This window comes from Cinclus cinclus, chromosome 21 (assembly GCF_963662255.1).
Source record: "Cinclus cinclus chromosome 21, bCinCin1.1, whole genome shotgun sequence".
In the NCBI taxonomy this organism is placed as follows: Eukaryota; Metazoa; Chordata; class Aves; order Passeriformes; family Cinclidae; genus Cinclus; species Cinclus cinclus.
Genome location: NC_085066.1, coordinates 7,291,411 through 7,309,638, shown reverse-complemented (window position 1 = coordinate 7,309,638; position 18,228 = coordinate 7,291,411). Strand labels below are relative to the sequence as shown.

Sequence of the window (18,228 nt, the reverse complement as noted above, 5' to 3'; positions counted from 1 at the left end):
GGGGTTCATTGCTACACTGGAAATGAGCAGAGAATTTTTCTAAGGGCTGGAAGTTGGATGTAGGATTGAGAAAGCCCGAGGTAAAAACATTACAAGCAGAAATGGACACAATGGCAGTGAAATGGTTTCCTTTGCCAAAAGCAAGAAGAAAATAGAGAAATAGGGTCACTGAAGGAAGAACAAGTAAAATTGAGTCATTTTAGCCTGTCTAGGATGCAGTTTTGTTTTATTTGATCATGAGGGTCAGATGCTTTGCATGTAAATGTAGCCTAGAACAAAGGTCAGCAAGGTCTGACCCTCTTCTCCAAGAGCTGCCTGGAGCATTTGCCTTCAGAAATGTGCACTGAAGAGGTTTCTGGAGAGGATGGGTCAGAGGGGCAGGGGAAATGGCCTCAGCTCTAGGGCTTCAGGCTGAAATCTGAAAGACACAGGGCAGATGAGGCAGATTCCTTTAGAAGGGCCTGAACTGTAAAGTGATAACCAATTAAACTGGGCTTGTGGAAAATGCATCATGCCAATTCAGCTGCAGTTCCTAAGCAGGGTAATTATCTCAGGGCATAAAGGATGTTACTGTAAATTGACTGTAAGGCTCTTGGCGTGTCTCTGTGTGACATTAAGGGAAAACTTGGGCCAGATCTCGTTCTTGTAAAAGGAATGTGCAGTTAGAAAATAACTTTGTTAGAAAACAAGATAGCTGGGAAGAATCTCAGCTGGTCTGCTCCCATCTAAGACAGCATCATCTGGGTTTTTTAAGGAGGGAAAAGCAGTTCCCCAGGGGTCTGTATTGCCTGGCTGGCTGAGTGCAGGGAGTGAAGGCAGTTTCATACCAAGTTAGAGTGAAAATAGTGATGATAAACAGGAGACAACTTGTCAAAATGGAATAACAGTAAACACAGATGAGGAATACCACATCTGGGAAAAGTGAAGGTACCATTACAGAGTAATGGGATGGTTCAGATAGTAATCTGAGGTTACATTTAGTCAATATTACTCAGCTGAAAAAGGCAAACAAGTCCTCAGTGTAGCAATAAAAGGGGTGGTGGAGGGAATTGGTCTGCACAGAGCACTGAGGCTGAGCTGGAGCATTGCCTTCAGCTGCTGGAGATCCATTTTAACCATTCTTCAGGGAGGTGTTGGAGAAATTCAAGGAGCCTGGGGAAAAAAAAAAAAGAAACAACAAACAACCTGGTAAAAACTGGAAAGAAGCCAAGCTGTTTGAGAGAGCTGCAGGAGTATTTCAAATCAGTTCTTCAACAAAAGAAACTTGGATGTTTGCCTTCTATTTGGGGTGATAATGTTGCATTTCAATAGAGAATCTAAGCTTTTCCCAGAAGCAGCTTTCCTAGCTTGGCTCTGAACTGGTTTCTCAGTTAATTTGTTTAATTTTTCATGGAAGCTGCTGTAGAGTAGATGATAAATATTTCTCTTGGAAATTAATTCAGATTGATTCTAGTGGATATTCATTTTGGGAATGCATCAAAACATGGACTTCAAAACTTACTTTTAATAGAAATTCTAATTAAATTTCCACTAAACCCCCACCCCAAATACACAGAGTGCTTCCTTGTTTTCAGTGTTAAATCAGGGCTGGTTGTGAGGTGATACCAGAACAATGAATTGCTGGGGAAACCTGAGCTTTTAATGCTATCTATTGAGGAGACACTTGGGTCTGTCCTCTCCACCACCACATTCCCAAACTCAGGGCTGAGTCACTGTGATTGTTTTGTTTTATTCCCAGCACTGCTGCCATAGGGATTTGAAGCACCTCACCTTGTTTATGGAGCAGTCCTTCTGGGCCTGTTTGTTTTTCCTCCTTTGAGATAAAACATCTTCCTGACACCAGGGAGGAAAACTGATCCCACCCAAATCTCTCCCTAGCCCTCAGACTGCTGCAGAATCCTGGGGTATGGCGGGTGGTTGCTGTCTGGGTTTAATTTTGATGCTCAAAATCAAAAAGAAAGAGAATTTAATACAGCACTGCATGTTTGCTAAGTTGGATTTCTCACATAGAATTAATTCTTCTACTACAATTTGCTGCTTTTTAGGTGTTTAGCTGCCTGAGGTATAAGTAGCTATAGTGATATGTGCCCTTCATTATAGTCTCTGATCTCCTTTTTGTCCCCATTTTGTCCCCTATTCCCTTCACAAAGTGTTTGAATATAGACCAGTAATAATAGGGGAGGCAAAAAAGGAAAAAGGGGGATCATAAAGGACGAGCAGGAGTATCCTTGACATTTTTGGCTGTTCTAGATGTAGTGACGCAAATGTTTGTGTCCTCGTGTTTGAAATCATGACCTAATCCTGCACTGCTCCTGTTCCTGGTGTATCTTTGAAAAGTTCTGTCTCTGCCTTTGCTTTTCATAAGTGATGACATTTGCTTAAAAATTCCCTTTGGGGTCTACGTCAGTTTTTCTTCTGTCCTTTTTGTCTTTCCTTTTTTATTTGTTTTTCCTTCCATAACAGACCAATGGTTATGAGGAAGACGTGTATGGATCATCCCAGAGTAGAAAATCTAGCAGGGTTAGTAGATGATTTCTATTGCTATAAAATTCTATTACTCCATTTAATGGGATTAAAGCTAATTAGCAAATTCTTTTCAGTGGTGAAGCAGGTTTTTCCTGTCTTGCATGGTGTGGGTTTGGAGTTTGTCAGACACTGAAGGTGCAGCAAGAAGCCGTCTGGGAAATAAAAAAATCAAAAATCAGGCCCTGAGTGGGGAGTCTCAGAAATTGGTACAGAAAGATCTTGGAAGCCAGAGCTGCTGTAACTTGTAAAAAAAATTGGGTGAAAATTACATTGTGACAGCACTGGCAGGGAGGATTTCCATGTGCTGCAAATAGAATGAGTGCTTTTCAACCTCTGCAAGGTGTTCATGCCATGCTCTAGTATCTCCCAATTTAGTCCATGCCTTGAGATTTGTATAGTTAAAATGGACTTTGGATTTTTAATTTTCCTCAAATGCACATTTTTTTATTTGAAGTTTACTTAACTAAATGCCTTTGGTTTGGGTTTTTATTTTTTCCTTTATAAACCGTATCCTAGGGTTTCTGGAAATGCCTATAGAGCTGAAGAGCCAGTGCAAGTGTTCCCACTTAGCTACTTAACATTGATGGACTTTTATTTCTAGTCCAAAAAAGCTTAATTATTAACCCTATTGTGAGGATGTGGGTCACACTGTTGTCTCATGTTCCAGCACAACAGGTGTTGTGTATCAATTACAGCAACTCCTGGCCCTGCTTTGTTAAATATTGGGGATTGTGCAAATGATTTAAAGGGATTGTCCAAGCACAGCCTGGGGGCAGGGGGGAAGCTGTTTTGGTTTTTTTTCCCTGTATTTTAACAAAGCCAGACAAAAGCTCAGAGCCTGTTGATCTTTATGCTATCAAGGCTTCTAAAGAAATTTAGTGGTATGCAGCCTAAAGCTCAATGTTTAGGCCAAACATAAACTCCTTTTAAGCCTCCATTTAGCCAAGTGTTTGAGCAATAGCAGGCTGAACATGAGAGTTCAGGGGGTTACTTGGTAGGCATGAAGTGGAGCAGGAGCCTGGATAAACAGTGAAACGGGACCTGATATTTCACATCCATTTAAAAATTGTTGCTGCCATATAATTTAGCTGGCATTATGTGGATAAGGGACAATGAAATGCTGTTGCTTGAACTGCTAAGAAAACAGCCTGTCCTGTTGCTGGCCTGTTTGAAGAGTTCAAGGAGCTTTGTTCTGTAGCACTGGTGACAAATGATGTTCTTACTCTTTACTGACATACTCCATTGCTCCGATGGAGAGTGAAATATCTGCAAGGAAGTCACCCAGGGAGAAGAGGTTGTTTGGTTTCCATTTAAATAATTTAAAATCATCCTGGAATTATCGTTTTCAGCGTGGGGGTTTAGTCTGAGTAGGGCTTAATTACAGCAACATCCTTAGTTCCTTGTAGTTCCATTGCTGTTTGGATTAATCACTAATTAGGAGTGGGAGGAGAGTTTGGGGGTAACTCAGAATAGCTGAAACTTCAAACCAAGTTGATGCCAGCCTGGCTGGCATTCACTTTTAAGGAATATTCTCTCCAAAAAGCCCAAGCTGAATCATAAAGATTGTCAAAGTGACAAGGAAAAATGAAAAAGAGGAAAATTCTTCAGGATAGCAGGGAAATGATGAATGAACGTGCTGGCAATGGCTCTTTGCAAAATAGGTGTCCAGTTTTAAGTCACAGTATGGACTGATATCCATGTGGACACTGCACTTGTAGTGTTACAGGTTGATCCCTTAAATATGATTAATGCCATGTGCTTAAATAGTCCACGTGCAGATTGCAAACTCTAAGCAGGAATGAAAGTAATTTCTTCAAGTTCAGTTCAGGTTTCTTTTCAGTAAAAGTCTTATTTTACAGGCATTTTGGGGGGGGGGGTTTGGTTTGTGGTTGGTTGTTTCTTGGGTGAGGTTTTTTCTGAGGCTGGACAATGATTTACCCTCGGGCTGTACCTGTGAGTATTGTGTCATATCTAAACCTCACAGTGACAGAAGAAAGCAAACAAATTTCTTTAATTTGCCACAGATCTCTGTCCTTTGTGAGGAAATGAACACTTCCATGGACCACAGCAATGAAGCAAGGATGAGTTAGGGTTTGTGAGGAGCTGGCTGCTGAAAGCAGAGAACCTTGGCTGTCTTGACCCCCATGAGAAATGTTTGGAGAGGAAAGGTGTCAGGGAATAGGTGGAGAAGGAGAGCTCTGGAGAGCAGCAAAGGAGGTGAAGGCATGAGATCTTTGAGAACAGCCATTCCTCATTAAGATCCCCTAAGTGGACCAAAAGTGCAGGGATGACTGGATGCAAGCAGGAAGCAGGGAAAGAAGGTGATTAATTTAAAGTAGGTGTTTAATGTACACAATCTCACTTCCTAGAGAAGAGTTTTCTCCCCACTCAGCCCTGCCATATCTGACAGTGGGTTGCTTGCATTTCCTGCTGAGCACAGCCAGCAGTTTTGGTCCCTGCCTTTGCTCTCCATCTCCCAGGATCTCACCTTCTCCTGGGGGTGTAGCTTACAGGACATAAACTCCTCAGGAGGAAGCTGACCAGCTCTCTGAGCAGTGCATTTTTCCAAATGGTTTTTTCAAAGGTTCCACAATTTTCACACAACCTCACAGCTTTAATGCAGTTCTCTCTTCTTTTTTGCATCTGTGACTGCTTTGCAGTTTGTAATCACCTAATTCACGTTTCACTTCCCGTTTAAAGGAATAAACAATGAATCTGAATTCTCAAGTTTTGTTGTTTTTTGTTGGTTTTTCTTTCTTTCTTTTTTTTTGCTTTGTTTGTTAATGCAGGCATCGTACTACTCTGACCTGGGTCTCCCCAACAGCAGTTATGCTTCCACATCTCAACTTTCTTCCCAAAATGGAAATTGGGTCTGTTGCCCTCTGGCTTTACCTGGCCTGGACTTTGCTTGGATAATACAACCTCTTGTACTTAGGAATCAATTTGGACCAATTGTTAAGAGTCTCTCTACCTCTTTTTAGTGAAACTTTAAAAAGCCCCAAACAAATCAGACCTTTTAAGATTGGAATGAGTAATGGAAAACTGTTTTCCTTTGCTGCTCCTCCCTTTCCTTGTCTGCCTGCCATTGGCCTCAATTGGTCTGGAAAGATAAGGGAAATCTTAATTACCTGAAGTTCTCTATTTGAGGCAGCATGTCAGTTTGGTGGGCTTGAGGCAGTCCAGTCTGCACGACACAAAATTACAGAGAAGCAATTTCCAGAGTGCTGGAAGGACATCAGTGAAGCTGTAAAACCCCCGGGAGGTTGGATTGTCCCCTGTGTGTGGCAGAGCTCCAGCAGTGCTCCAGGTCCTGCCTGGGGACACGGCACAGGGGCGAGATGGGGCACTGGCAAGCAGGACCTGGCCTCAAGCCCTGGGCTTGGGGGATCACTGCTGGAGCATCTCTTGCACCCAGTTCTGCCAGACACAGCGAGTGTTCTGGGTTTGTTTGACTGCTGCATCTCGAAGGGCATGGTTACTAACCCTTGTTTCAGGCTGCTCTGATTGAAGCCTTTGTAATTTTTTACTGAATTAGTTGGGTTTTCTCTGTGTGAATAATAAAACACACGGGAGATGATCTTAAAGCTGTGTGAAACACTTACAGTGTGTATGTACATTGAAGCACTTCTGTGTAGCTCTTTTTCTGGCTTTGGTTGAAGTGAGAAACCCCCTTTCTGGCTCCTGTACACAAACGTGTGGGAGACAATAACAGCTTAACAACCTAAAATTAAATTGTGCTGTGTTGCTTTTGTACACTGTTGTGTCCTCCCTTCCTGTAGGAAATGCATGTATCTGATTGGTACTCTTAGTCTTTGGGAGCTGAGATCTAATGCTTCCATGGTGCAGATGACTAATATTCTCTGTACTGGGTTTCCTTCTGTTGTCGTGTAGTGATCCTAATCTCTCACCAAGAGGGTTAATTCTGCTATAGGCACCTTTTTTTGTTGTTTAATTTACTCTGCCAAACCAAAAAGTGTTGTGCTTGTCTCCCTCAGCCCTCCCTGCTGTACAGCGATGCCCTGCCAGCCAGGACTTACAGGGTTTGTTGTGCTGATGCTCTGAGCACCAACACCAGAGCCACTCACCCCCAGCCATGCACATGTTGTGTGTAATTCCTGTTGGGTGCCTTTGTCTCACACCCTGGTGTCCCATCCATCTGAATGCCGTGTGTATGTGTGTCTGTGCGTGTGGGAGATGCTGTTTGTGCAGACCTGGATTTGCTGATCCTTCCTTTAATTCCTGTTGGGACTGTGCTTATGGGGTTGTGATGCTGCCGCGGGTGTTGTGTCCATGTGGAGAGAGTTATCTTCCTTGGTGTATTTACAGGAGCAGGACAGAGAGGCAACATCAATTCTTGCTGGTTGCTTAACAGCTAACAAAAATCTGTTCGCAAACTTTTTTTTTTGACAAATTCCTGCCTTCTTGTTTAAAATCAGCTTCTCAGATTTTTTTCTCAAAGCTTAAAGGTAGAGTTTCCTACTCCCCTTGTGTTTCCTGAGCCATATATCTCAGGAAAAATAAAATACGCATTTTCCTGCTATTCTGTTGATTTACTAAACCTGCTGGTAAGTGAAGCTCATCAGGTGGGAGGTTTTTCTCTCACCACCAGCAGGTGAAACAGATGGAAACAGTTTAAGAATTGATGTCGCCATTTGAGGACAGGCATAGCCCTGAATTAAAGCTGACTGAAGCATGACGGGGTGTGAGGTCTCGGGGCTGTGTCAGACCTTGCACGTGGAATCTTCCCTTGCATGCTGCTTGTGCTTGCACACGGGAGATGTCCCTGTCCCGGGTGGATCCGTGCCCAGTCCTGTGCTGACTCTGTGTTTGAATTGTAGGCGTCTGTGTACGAGGAGAGCGTGTACAGCGGGAGCCGCCGCTATAGTGCCCCCAGTTCCCGTGCTGTAAGAGCTTTTCTGCTTTTCCCTTCTCTGTGCCCGTCCCCTGCCAGGCTGAGGAACCTTTCACGTGGGTTGTGGGACATTCAGGGCCTGCTGCTGTAGGCAGCACCATTCCCACCAGCTTCCATGAAGGAACGAGCTCCCATCAATGGGAACTCGCCCTCTGTGGGACAGGGAATCCAGTTCTGCTTCGTGCTTGGTTTGAAGATAAAACACCTTGGAAAGCGCATGCATGAAGTCCTTTCCCTCCCTGAGACTTCTTGTCAAAACTGAGAAAAATACAAGTTTAAAAAAATAATCAGCCAAAAATTTAAAAATCAGTTCCACATAAGCTGTGCGAAGTAAATGATATTTGTGAATATATGGCTTGCTTGGTTTTGTTTCTTGGATTTATATTCAAATATATTTTATGTTCATATATGTGACAGTGCTTCCAAAAAGCGTGTTCCTCAGAGTGGAGGGCTCTGTCATGGATGGGGAGCAACAATACAAGGAATGACCATATAAATTGGTTCTTTTCAAAAAAGAGAAACTCCAGGAGTCTGTTTACAGATTAAAAGGCAGGAAATGCCTCCACCTCTTCTCCTCTGTGGGTGTTTGGGTGAGGCAATCCATCTGATGCTGTTGCATCCACCTGGAAAAAAAAAATAGCCAATCTCTTTAGATTTTTAAATCCTCCTCTGTGGGCCCACTGCTTATTCTGCCACTCATCCCCTTCACTGATGATGCCAAACCCAACCAACCAAAAAACCCCCAGCAAACAAATAACCGCTATCTAAGGCCATAAGAGTGAAAAGACAGAGCACTGATGTTATGTTACCTTTAAACATCACATTTTTATTAGCTTGGAGGAAGAAACACTTTGAAGAATGTTTACTAAGCACTTGTTAGTCCTTCAAGGGCTGTGCCATCCTCTTGCCATCCCACTGATTCACAGCTGTCAGAAATCATTCACAACAAACCTGTCAGCCCAAAACCTGTTTGCAAGTCTTTCACGGGCTTTCAATGGCATGAGCAGGGAACACTGACTAAAACACTTGGTGCTTTGTCCTCCCTGCATCCCCATCCCACCCTGAGCCACAGGTATTTGTGTGTAACCCAGCCTTTCCAGTTGCTGCTGCCTGTAGTGATGAGAGTTCAGACAGGAGGGGTTTGCCTCAGAGGCAGCGACCTTGTCACAATAACTGTGGTTGTTTTAATGCCTCTGAACCTTGCAGCACTGTTAACCTGGACAGGGAGTTTCACCAGGGGTGGCTGCTCCCAAAAAATGTTTTTGGAAGAGCAGGTGAATGTAGTGATGCTGAAAGTGGCCTTGCTTGGTCACAGTCACTTACTTCCATGGTCGGCCCTGCATTGCACAGGGAGCAACTGTGGAATACATAGGGCCTGGAAACATTAATATGGGACTCATCAGTAGTTAAAACTTATTCCCTGTCATGCGTTTCAAATTTATTCTAAACTCTTCTTTTGTTAAACATAAAACACGGCGGTGACCACACAAAATCCGTATTTTTGCTTCAGTGCATTTTGTCCTTAATTTAGGAATTATTGTGTGATTGGCAATAGGTGTAAACAGTGTGCGACAGAGTTTTGTATCGTGCATTTTCTCACCTCTGAAATGAAGATCAAAGCCAGTGTAATACATGGAGTCCCAGAATGTTTGGGGTTTGAAGGGACATTAAAAGCCACTTTGTTCCCATCCCCTCCCCTGGGCAGGGTCACCTTCCATTATCCCAGGTTGCTCCAAGGCCTGTCCAACGCTGAACATTCCAGAGATGGGGCAGCCACAGCTCCTCTGGACACTCCAGGTGCATCCAAGGACACTGCCCTGCCCCTGGGCTGCCTGGGGGCTGTGCACCTTGCACAGAATGTTTTGTGGTCAATGGCTGGCCCCGTGCTTGTGCTCTAGCTGGGGTTATTTCCAGCTTACCCTCTCACCATTTATTACTGCTGCAAGCTTAATTTGCAGGTGATGCTGTGCTGCTTTGTTACTGTGACTAATGATGTTAGAGCAGCCCTGCAGTGGCTTGGTGAAGGCCTGGCTGATTCTGTAAAGCTGTAGAGTCCAGGAATCTCTAGCAGCCAGGTGACTTAATAAAAAATAGCTGTAAAAAAACCCCACAGCATCTCCAAAGTATGATAATTCTTCAGATTTCTGTGTGTTTGTATCTGAGAAACAGACCTAATGACCTCTGGAATAAACTCATTATTTCCAGAGTAAGTTCTAGTTCTGTTTCCCTGATGCTTTAAACTTTCATTTTCCTGCTCCATTTCCACTGCATTAAAACCTCTGGAAATAAAACAGCATAGATAATGTTCTTTGTCCTTGTCAGCAACCAGCCAGCCCTGTCCTGCATCTTTGCTTAGATGTTTCCATTTAAAAAAAGCTAAAATACTTTCTTTGGCAGGAGTTGAGGACTGCAGGTGCTGGAAAACCAGGAGAGAAACTCAGTCTCTGAGCTGGGCTCAGTTTTTACTTTAATCCCCACACAGATGGATGTTTCTTCCTTTGGCTTGTGGAGCATGAATTCATTTTATATGTGCACAACGTTGGGAACATGGGAAAGTGATTCATCAGAGAGCCCCAGAGCTCTTGGAAAGTAGTAGGATGGAGCCTTTTGTACAGAAACTGAACTGTTTACTTGTCACTGGTACCTGAAGAGATACAAATAAATGATGAGTATTCTTAGAATTGAATGGAAACTCTGCTTGAACTGACAGTGGAATTACCGCATGCCTTAATTTTCAAATTAATAATTCTCTGACTTCCACTGCTGTTCCTTTGTCAAGCTGCATGTAACCATCTCTTTGACTAATTTCAGATGTGATGCTCTGCATACTCTCCTGCTTCCCTTCCCAGTTCTGATGCCTTTCTCTTTTCTCTGCCTGCTGTTCCTGGATTTCCTGCTGCAGCCTTCCGAGTACAGCTGCTACCTTGGTTCGGGATCTCGGGCATCCTCCAGAGCCAGCTCTGCTCGGGCCAGTCCAGTGGTGAGCTCCTCTGTTTCTCTTTGCCCCTCAACTCCTTCAGTCCTCTCTTCTTCAAAGTCTTTTTTTCATACAGAAAAGACACTGTACTTCATGAGGCAGTTTCCAGAAACCAGAGGAGAAATTGCAAAACTGAAGTGATTTCTATGCAGATGCATGTTTTTACAACAGAAAGTACACTCTGGACTCTCATGACAGTGCTGTATTTGCTTTGAATGGAGAATAAAGCACAGCAAGGTTATTGTGGAAAAGACTGAGTTGTTGATGAAAGTGGGAGAACAGGAAACCCTAAAGCTTACTGCAGCATTCAAGCAGTTCAGTCTCTCTCCAGCGAGCAGTATTTTGCTGCAAAGCTGCAGGGCTCCTCAGAGGCTGGATTTGAACATCTTTGTGGGACTGTAGAGCGCCAGGCACTGCAGTCTTTAGCATGGTAGTCTTAGAAGAATAAGGAAAACAGCACAGGCTGTGGTTGAACAACACTCAAGTGCTAAAGGCTTGTCCACCCTCTGCTTTTAGAGGGTTTCTATCTTCAATTTTTTTAAATTCTTTCTCTCTGTAACTGTTCCTCTCTGTAGCTGTTTCCAGCTCTGGTTATCTTTCTGATTTATTTCCGAGCCTGCAGACAGCTGCTGGGTGTGCAGTAGGATGTCTGGTAGAGAGAGCTGCAACATGCAGCTTACAGTAAACTAAAATATAATAACATTAATTTGCCACAGAGAATGAGTTTTGTAGTCTGCCATTTGAAAACTGATACAACAGAGCTGCATGCTTTAAAGTTTTGGTGTTCCAAGGGTACATTCACTTTTTAAAATAATTTTAAAAAGAGGGATTTTCATGAGATAATGTATGGCAACTGGTGAACTATAAAGAAATCAGTGTTTTAATTATGCCCTGAACCTGAGTCCCTGGGCTATGAGTTCTTGCAGAATATAACTTATATTAGTAATACATCTAAAGTGGCTTTGCAAACTGAATTTCAATTACCCCCAAAGCAAAAATGAATCAGAATAAACAGGGATTCCATTACAATTCTGTAAGTGTAATAAGAACTGGGTACCCACTGCAGCTGATTTCCATTAGGTGTTTTCTGTATGCCAACTGAGTCATTCCTGCAGGTTGCTTACAAGAATCATGGGATTCTGGGAGGTGCATGGGAGGGTTTTATTTTAAATTCCCTGCTTACACTTTGGCCTCTTGGTATGCAAGTGGCTGGAGATGGTTTGCTGTGTCAGCACCAAGCTGAATCTGCTCTGCAGGGAGACAGCAGGTGCTCCTTAAATTACCTTTTTTTGTTTTAATTAGTGGTTTATTGCCTGGTGTGAAGAACTTCCCTTAACTCTGTCACCTTGAAGAGCAGAGAGTTAATGTCACAGTGAGCCCAGCTGATCCTAAAAGTTCTTACTGCTACACAGGGTCAGTCCAGCAGTGCCTTCTGATTATAATATCATTATAATATTTTTTCCTGTATTAAACAGACATTGCTTTCCTGTAGTTGTTGTAGCTCAGAGTGAGGGATCACTTTTACTGACAGGTTTCAGAGTGTTCTGGTAGCGTTTTCAGTCAGGTGAAAAGAGAAAGAGAGTGGAGAATGATTCCATGGAACTTTCTAAATTAAAGCACACAACAGCTTGTCACTGCAGCTCTGAAATTTTTTTCTCAGAGTTTTGTTTCCCCCTTCTATCACTGTTCACTGAACAGTGAGCAAAAAACCAGCGGTAGTTTTCCTGCTGTGCACAGCTTTGCTAGCTCATGTTCTCATTTGTGTTACCATGTTGGTAATACAGTCAAAGGCAGGAATATAGTTAACAAAATGTGTCAGTATTTGTCTTTGTAGTTATTTTAAGAATTCACTGTATCTGAATGAAGTTTGCTGTTTGTTTATTTTTCTCTAACGTTATCCCCACTGGGTAACATCTGCTGTCCTTGCAGTTACTGCAGATCTGCAAATATGTTGTTTAATATTAAACCATCCTCACATAAAGTACAGATCTTAAGACTACTGAGAGCAAACATCAGATATTTCTGTACAGATGGGCCTGAGCTCTCAGCATGGTTTGGCAGAGCTGGATTTTTAATATGAGTTGCAGGAGTTTTGTTATTTTTTTTTCTAAATTAAGAAACTATTAGCGAAAAGCAATTATTTCTAAATCTGAAACAGACTCAGGATGCAGTAGTATTTGTCCGAAGGCTCTCTAAGGCAAGGCAGGCAAAACAAGAGAAGAGGGCATGTTTTGTTAGGCTGAGATGATGATGGTTCATCCTGGCTCTCCCTTCTTGTGGAGGCTCAGGCAGCAGCACAAGCACTCAGAGCTCAGGCTGAGCACACACAGAGTTGTAGAATATCCTGAGTGGGCATGGACCCACAGGGATCATTGATCCAACCCCTGTCCCTGTACAGACCCCCCAGAACTCCCACCCTGTGCATCCCTGGGAGCAGTGTCCAAACCCTCCTGGAGCTCTGGCAGCCCTGGGGCTGTGCCCATTCCCTGGGGAGCCTGGGCAGTGCCAGCATCATCGGGGGAAAGAAGAACCTTTCCCTGATCTCCAGCCTGAGCCTGCCCTGACACAGCTCCAGCCATTCCTGGGTTCTGTCCCTGTCACAGAGAGCACATGGGAGCTGCCCCAGGGGAGGAAGATGCTGAGCTCTGCCCTCAGTCTCTCCTCTGCTCCAGCTGAACAAACCACTGCCCTCAGCTGCTTCTCAAGTGGCCCCTCCAGACCCTTCCCTATCTTCTGTCCCTCCTTTGGACACTATCTAACAGCTTTAGATCTTTCTTATCCAAAACTGGCCCCGAAGAGCACTGGAGGTGAGGCCAGCCCAGCCCAGAGCAGAGCAGGACAATCCCCTCTCCTCCCAGCCTGGCTGGCTGTGCTGAGCCCGATCCCCCAGGACAGGGATGTCCCTCCTGGCTCCAGGGCACTGCTGGCTCAGACCCAGCAGGCCATCGAGCAGGATTTCCAGATCCCTGCTGCTCTGCACCCTCTCATCCCCCAGGGCGTCCATGTCCAGGTCATACATCAGTGCCCAATTGTGAACACCTCTGATCACTGGCAGAAGCTGAACGTGTTCTCACCAGAAATAAAATTAAGACACTGACAGACTTAATTTTGGTGGAGGCACTTAAGAAACTTTGCCTTCTGTCTGTGTGCAGGTTTGGGGTAGGTCGTATCCTAGCCCTGCCTCTGATGGTCTGGATGTGCTTTGGGCCCCTCTGGAGTGAGGATTTGCTGCAGTGCTAACTTGCATTTTTGGGACTGATAAGTTTGTTTAGGCAGTGACGTTCAGCATAGCACTCATTCCTGAGAGAGGATTCTTTTCACAAACCCTCTTCAGACCTGACAAATTTCAGCAGTGGTTTTCCCTTGCTGACTTTGAAAGGCTTGTTGCTAATTGAAGAGTTAAGGTGGCTCTCCTTGGAGAAGCAGCAGGAACTCTCTTACTGCCTGCCCCAGCCCAGATGATCAAACTGGTAAGACTGGGGTTGTAGGAGGGATTGTACTGGCTGCAGTACCTCTTTTCTTCCTTTTAATTCCAGATTCTGTAGATACCATCCTGTGTTAAGCTCTAGCCTAACAACTTTGCTGTGGGCTGAATTTCCATTTCAAGCCGCGTTGTGCTACTTTAAGGGCAGGAAATTATGTTAATTTGATTTGTCACCAAAAAACCCCTTGCTTACATGAGGAAGCTGGGCTAAGTGCAAGATCTGAGCTGGAGCTGAGCAGTGACAGCCACGTACTGAACACTGAAGCAGTTCTGATACCCGAGCATGGCACATGGCACATGGCACAGGCAGAGGAGTTCCAGGCTTCCCTTCCCTGGCCTTGTTCAGGAGCCTGGGAGCTGAAAACTGTGCCCCAGTCATTGATTTTGAGATCCCTGTACTTGCAGTAGGTGTTTGTTTGGTTGGATGCTCTGTGGTAGTTGTGGACACTCCACTGGTGGCAATGAGCTTCACCCTAAAAGGGTTAACCCTTTTAATCTATGGAAAACAGACACTTTTTCCTTATAAAGGCTTGTGGGGTGATCTTGCTCACGTTATGTTTCCAGCTGTGGTGAGCTCTGATATTGCTGACATTTTCGTAATGTGGTTCTGGATTTATTCTGAAATTGCTGTCAGAAGAGGCTGACCTTTGATCCCACTGCGCTTATTTTGCAGAGAGCAGCCAAAACAAAGATGTGCTTGCTGGAGTTCCTCGGAAAATTACTTCCTTTTCCTGCTTTTTTATGCACTGAAGTACAAATTGCCCCAGTTGTTAGTGAAGAGGAAGATAATCTGTGATTAGAGACAAACCCATACCCTTTTGCAAATGAAAAATGGCAGTGATGTATAAATTTAAGGTACCACACTAGGTGAATCCCTCTTTGAATCTCCTTTTCTGGCAAGTGTTCTGTTAATCCTTTGTGTTTGTGTGTGGAAAAATCCCAAAGCCAGAATATTTTTATCAAGAGCTGTACTGAGTACTTGTGAAGGTAAAGAAGTTCTTTTCAGCCTATTGAATAATTTCGGTGTTCTTAATTTAATTCCAAATCAGAAGCTAAGTGTTTTGGGCAAGAATTCTGTATGACTTCAAATAAACATTTCTCTCCTGACCTTTCTCTGTTTCATTTATTGCTGAATCAACTGCAGAGGATTTGAGGGGGACTGGGGGAAGGCTGGAAACCTGGAGGTCCCTCTGGTGGCTGATTCCTTTAGGAAAAAATCATCTTTTTAAAGGCTACAGTGAATACATTAATCTAAACATGAGCACGATGAAAGCAGTATAAAATATTAATCTAAAACAGGTTTGTCTCTTTCTACATGACAGATTGTGGTGTATCACTGCCATGTAGCCATAAAACTAAAGGCTGCTTGTTTCAGACTGGCTTTTTGCTTAGAAAAGTGTCGTGTAACAGGAGGCATCTGTGTAATGTAAGGATGTTATTTTGGTATGAGGAACTAGCTTTTCTCGAAATTGAGTTTCTAAGTGTTAATAAATATTTAAATAAGTTGTCAGGGACAGTTACTGGTTTGGAGGAGAAACTGCTCTGAATGTGGCATTCATGGCACCAAGTGGATGTGTGCAAGGGCATCAGTAGGGAAGATGAAATCTGGTTTGTTTTCTTGACCAGCTCAGTTGTAGATGTTACTTAATAGCTTTCATTATTGGAGATTATGCCTCATCAGAGTTATTATTTAAGATAGTTTTGCAATAAAGGTGTAGCAGGCTTCCCAGGTGTGGTTATGAGTGCTCTGAGTACAAACACTCACTGTAGTCATGTCTCTCACCACATTGTCTTAAACATTCCCCTTTGTAAATGGAAGCTTTTATTTGACTCATGTGATGCATCATTAAAACAATATCAATATTTGCTCCCTTCTTTATTTTGCTAAAAACTGAGATTGCGCTTTGTTCCAGAAAATAGAGGCCATTGTGCAAATGGCTGAAGGAAAAGAAGTATTTTGAGTTGTGCTCTGTAAGATAGGTTTTGCAAAGGCTGTGACAGATTTCCAGAGGTTGATGTGTGTGGACAGACAAATCTTTTGTCACATGCCATTATTGACACTGCCACAGCTGTCTTGATAAACAACAACACAGTGTTTGGCTGGGCTAAAAGGCTGCCAAATCAAGCACTTGGAGCTGTCTGGCATGAAAAGAAAAAGCTGTTTGCACAATTCACTCCATCTTGTTCATTGGGTCTGAGCTAAATTGTCTGCCTTCATTAATGACCTTCTCTTATTGCCTTCAAATTGAGTGATCTGAGGGGTTTTTACCTAAACATTTTATGTATTCGATGTCTTTGCAAGTTTAGATCTAGTGCTTGAAGTCTGGCTTATTTTACTTTGAAGCCTCAGATTTAAGTTTTCTTAATGCTAATTCATAGGGAATTTTAGCTGGGACATGTCAGTGTTAAAAGCTGATTTGTAACAGGTACTTTACAGTTCTGAGATTTTTTTTTTTAATAGGGTAACATAGGTAATATGAAGAATAATGAGTGAGATTATCCCCATATTTTTCTATAGAATAAAAAAAAACAAACCCAAACTGCCAAATGTGTACTGATTAGAAAGAGATGTAGGTTTTGAGTGTGTTTTCAATGGAAGTTATCAACTTAAGCTCAGTTATGCCCTGCCTTCCCCTGAATCTGGTCTATTTTGATTGTTTTTCATGTTTTCATTGTTTCAAAAACACTATTCCCTTTGGCAATTAGGCTCTTCTTGGTCTGGGGAAGACATTGATTTTCTAGGAGTCGTTTGGGAAACCATCTTGACTGTGCTGAATGTTCCAAGAAGAATTCAGGTTTTGTTGAGTTCTGCTGAGTGTTTAATTTCATTCAGTCCTTTTTACTCTTAGTTCCATTTTAAATGGAGGTCTTGTGTAACTTCTAAACACTGCAGTTGTCTGCATCTGTGATAATTTTCTGTCCTCCTAAATCCTACTTGCTCACTGTTTGGGTTCTTCTAGACTAGTTTTAGTGCAGGATCTCTCTTGTAAATCAGTAAATTGCAGTGAAGTACTGAAACCCTAAAAAAGCCATTTATTTAGACTTTGGACTGATCCCTGTTATTTGACTTGAGGGTCAGTTTTGTTAGTCTAGGATATTTGCTTGAAGTTGCAGTCCCTGTCTTGAGAGGGGAATATTAACCAAAGGTTTGAAGCTTTAGATTTCAGGTTTAACTTGGTACCTTGCTTTTTGGAATAGGGGGGATGTGGTGGCACTTCTGGTATATTACTGCATTCTTTTACCCTTTATTGATTCTATTAATGATTCCTTCTCTGTCTCTCTTTTAAAGATTGAGGAAAGGCCAGAAAAAGACTTTGAGAAGGTAAGAAGGATTTTATCCATTATTCTAACAACAGTGCTTTGTTCATTCGTTTTGGTGGGTGGATCTTGCCATGAGTGTACAGAAATTTCCTATAAAATCCATTGTGAGGCAGAAATTTGAATTTCTGGAGCCTTCTGCTACAGCATTTTTGAAGATGAACTTTTCAGCCCCTGCTTACTCAATGTTAAGTAGCTGACCTTCAACAAGAGTTGGTTGAAAGTGCTTTAGGCTAAGCCACACAAACACTGTGTGTGTTTGTTAGATCTTAGTTATAAGATCTAAGTTATTTATGTAAAAATAAATAAATCATCATCATAAAAGAGGAGGCTACATTAACCCTGAGTACAGTTGAACAGTTCATGTGGCCACTGCTGCAGAGTAAATAAATATCCATAAAGAACAGCAGCTTCCAAAGCTTCCATGGAATGTGTTGTTACAAGTTTTTAAAATGTCTGGCAGCCTGATACTTGCCCCTAAAGACTTTCTCCAATTGAGAATTAATAGTTAGAAGCTAAATTATGCAAACTCCTATTGCAGTATTATTTAAATACTTCTGATCTGCCTTTTCTCATTGGCTTCCCTTGTTAAATCTTGATTTTTATTTTTTGCTTCTTAGAAAGTTTGATTTTGATCAAAAATGCATAATTTGGAAGCGTAGGGATTGGTGTAATGTGTACATTAAAAAAAAAAAGAAAAGGGGAAAGCTACAAAACCCATGATTTATCTGGAAAAGAAAGTTCTAAGCAGTTCATCTGTGTGTGATTGTAGGGAGCAAGAACTGTCTCAAGTTTATCTGCAGCCACTTTGGCTTCTCTGGGTGGGACATCTTCACGGAGAGGCAGTGGGGACACGTCCATCTCAGCTGACACAGAGGCATCCATCAGGGAAATCAAGGTGAGGAGTGCTTAAACCCAGAATAAACCATGGAATATCCTTCAGGCTCCCTTCCCAGGAAGGAGCTGGCAGCTATGGCAGTGAATCAGGTGCTGTGAAGGAGAAGCTTTGCT

At 42.8% G+C, this 18,228-nt stretch overlaps 1 protein-coding gene across 1 annotated transcript in view; it reads left to right on the top strand.

The window, feature by feature from the left end:
• LRRFIP1 (LRR binding FLII interacting protein 1) overlaps positions 1–18,228 on the top strand; it is a 100,508-nt gene that overhangs the window by 62,794 nt on the left and 19,486 nt on the right. Inside the window, exons 7-12 of the mRNA XM_062506642.1 lie at positions 2,464–2,520; positions 6,522–6,566; positions 7,365–7,430; positions 10,341–10,418; positions 17,189–17,221; positions 17,990–18,115. Of these exons, the coding sequence (XP_062362626.1) occupies positions 2,464–2,520; positions 6,522–6,566; positions 7,365–7,430; positions 10,341–10,418; positions 17,189–17,221; positions 17,990–18,115 (405 nt within the window). The remainder of the gene's footprint in view (positions 1–2,463; positions 2,521–6,521; positions 6,567–7,364; positions 7,431–10,340; positions 10,419–17,188; positions 17,222–17,989; positions 18,116–18,228) is intronic.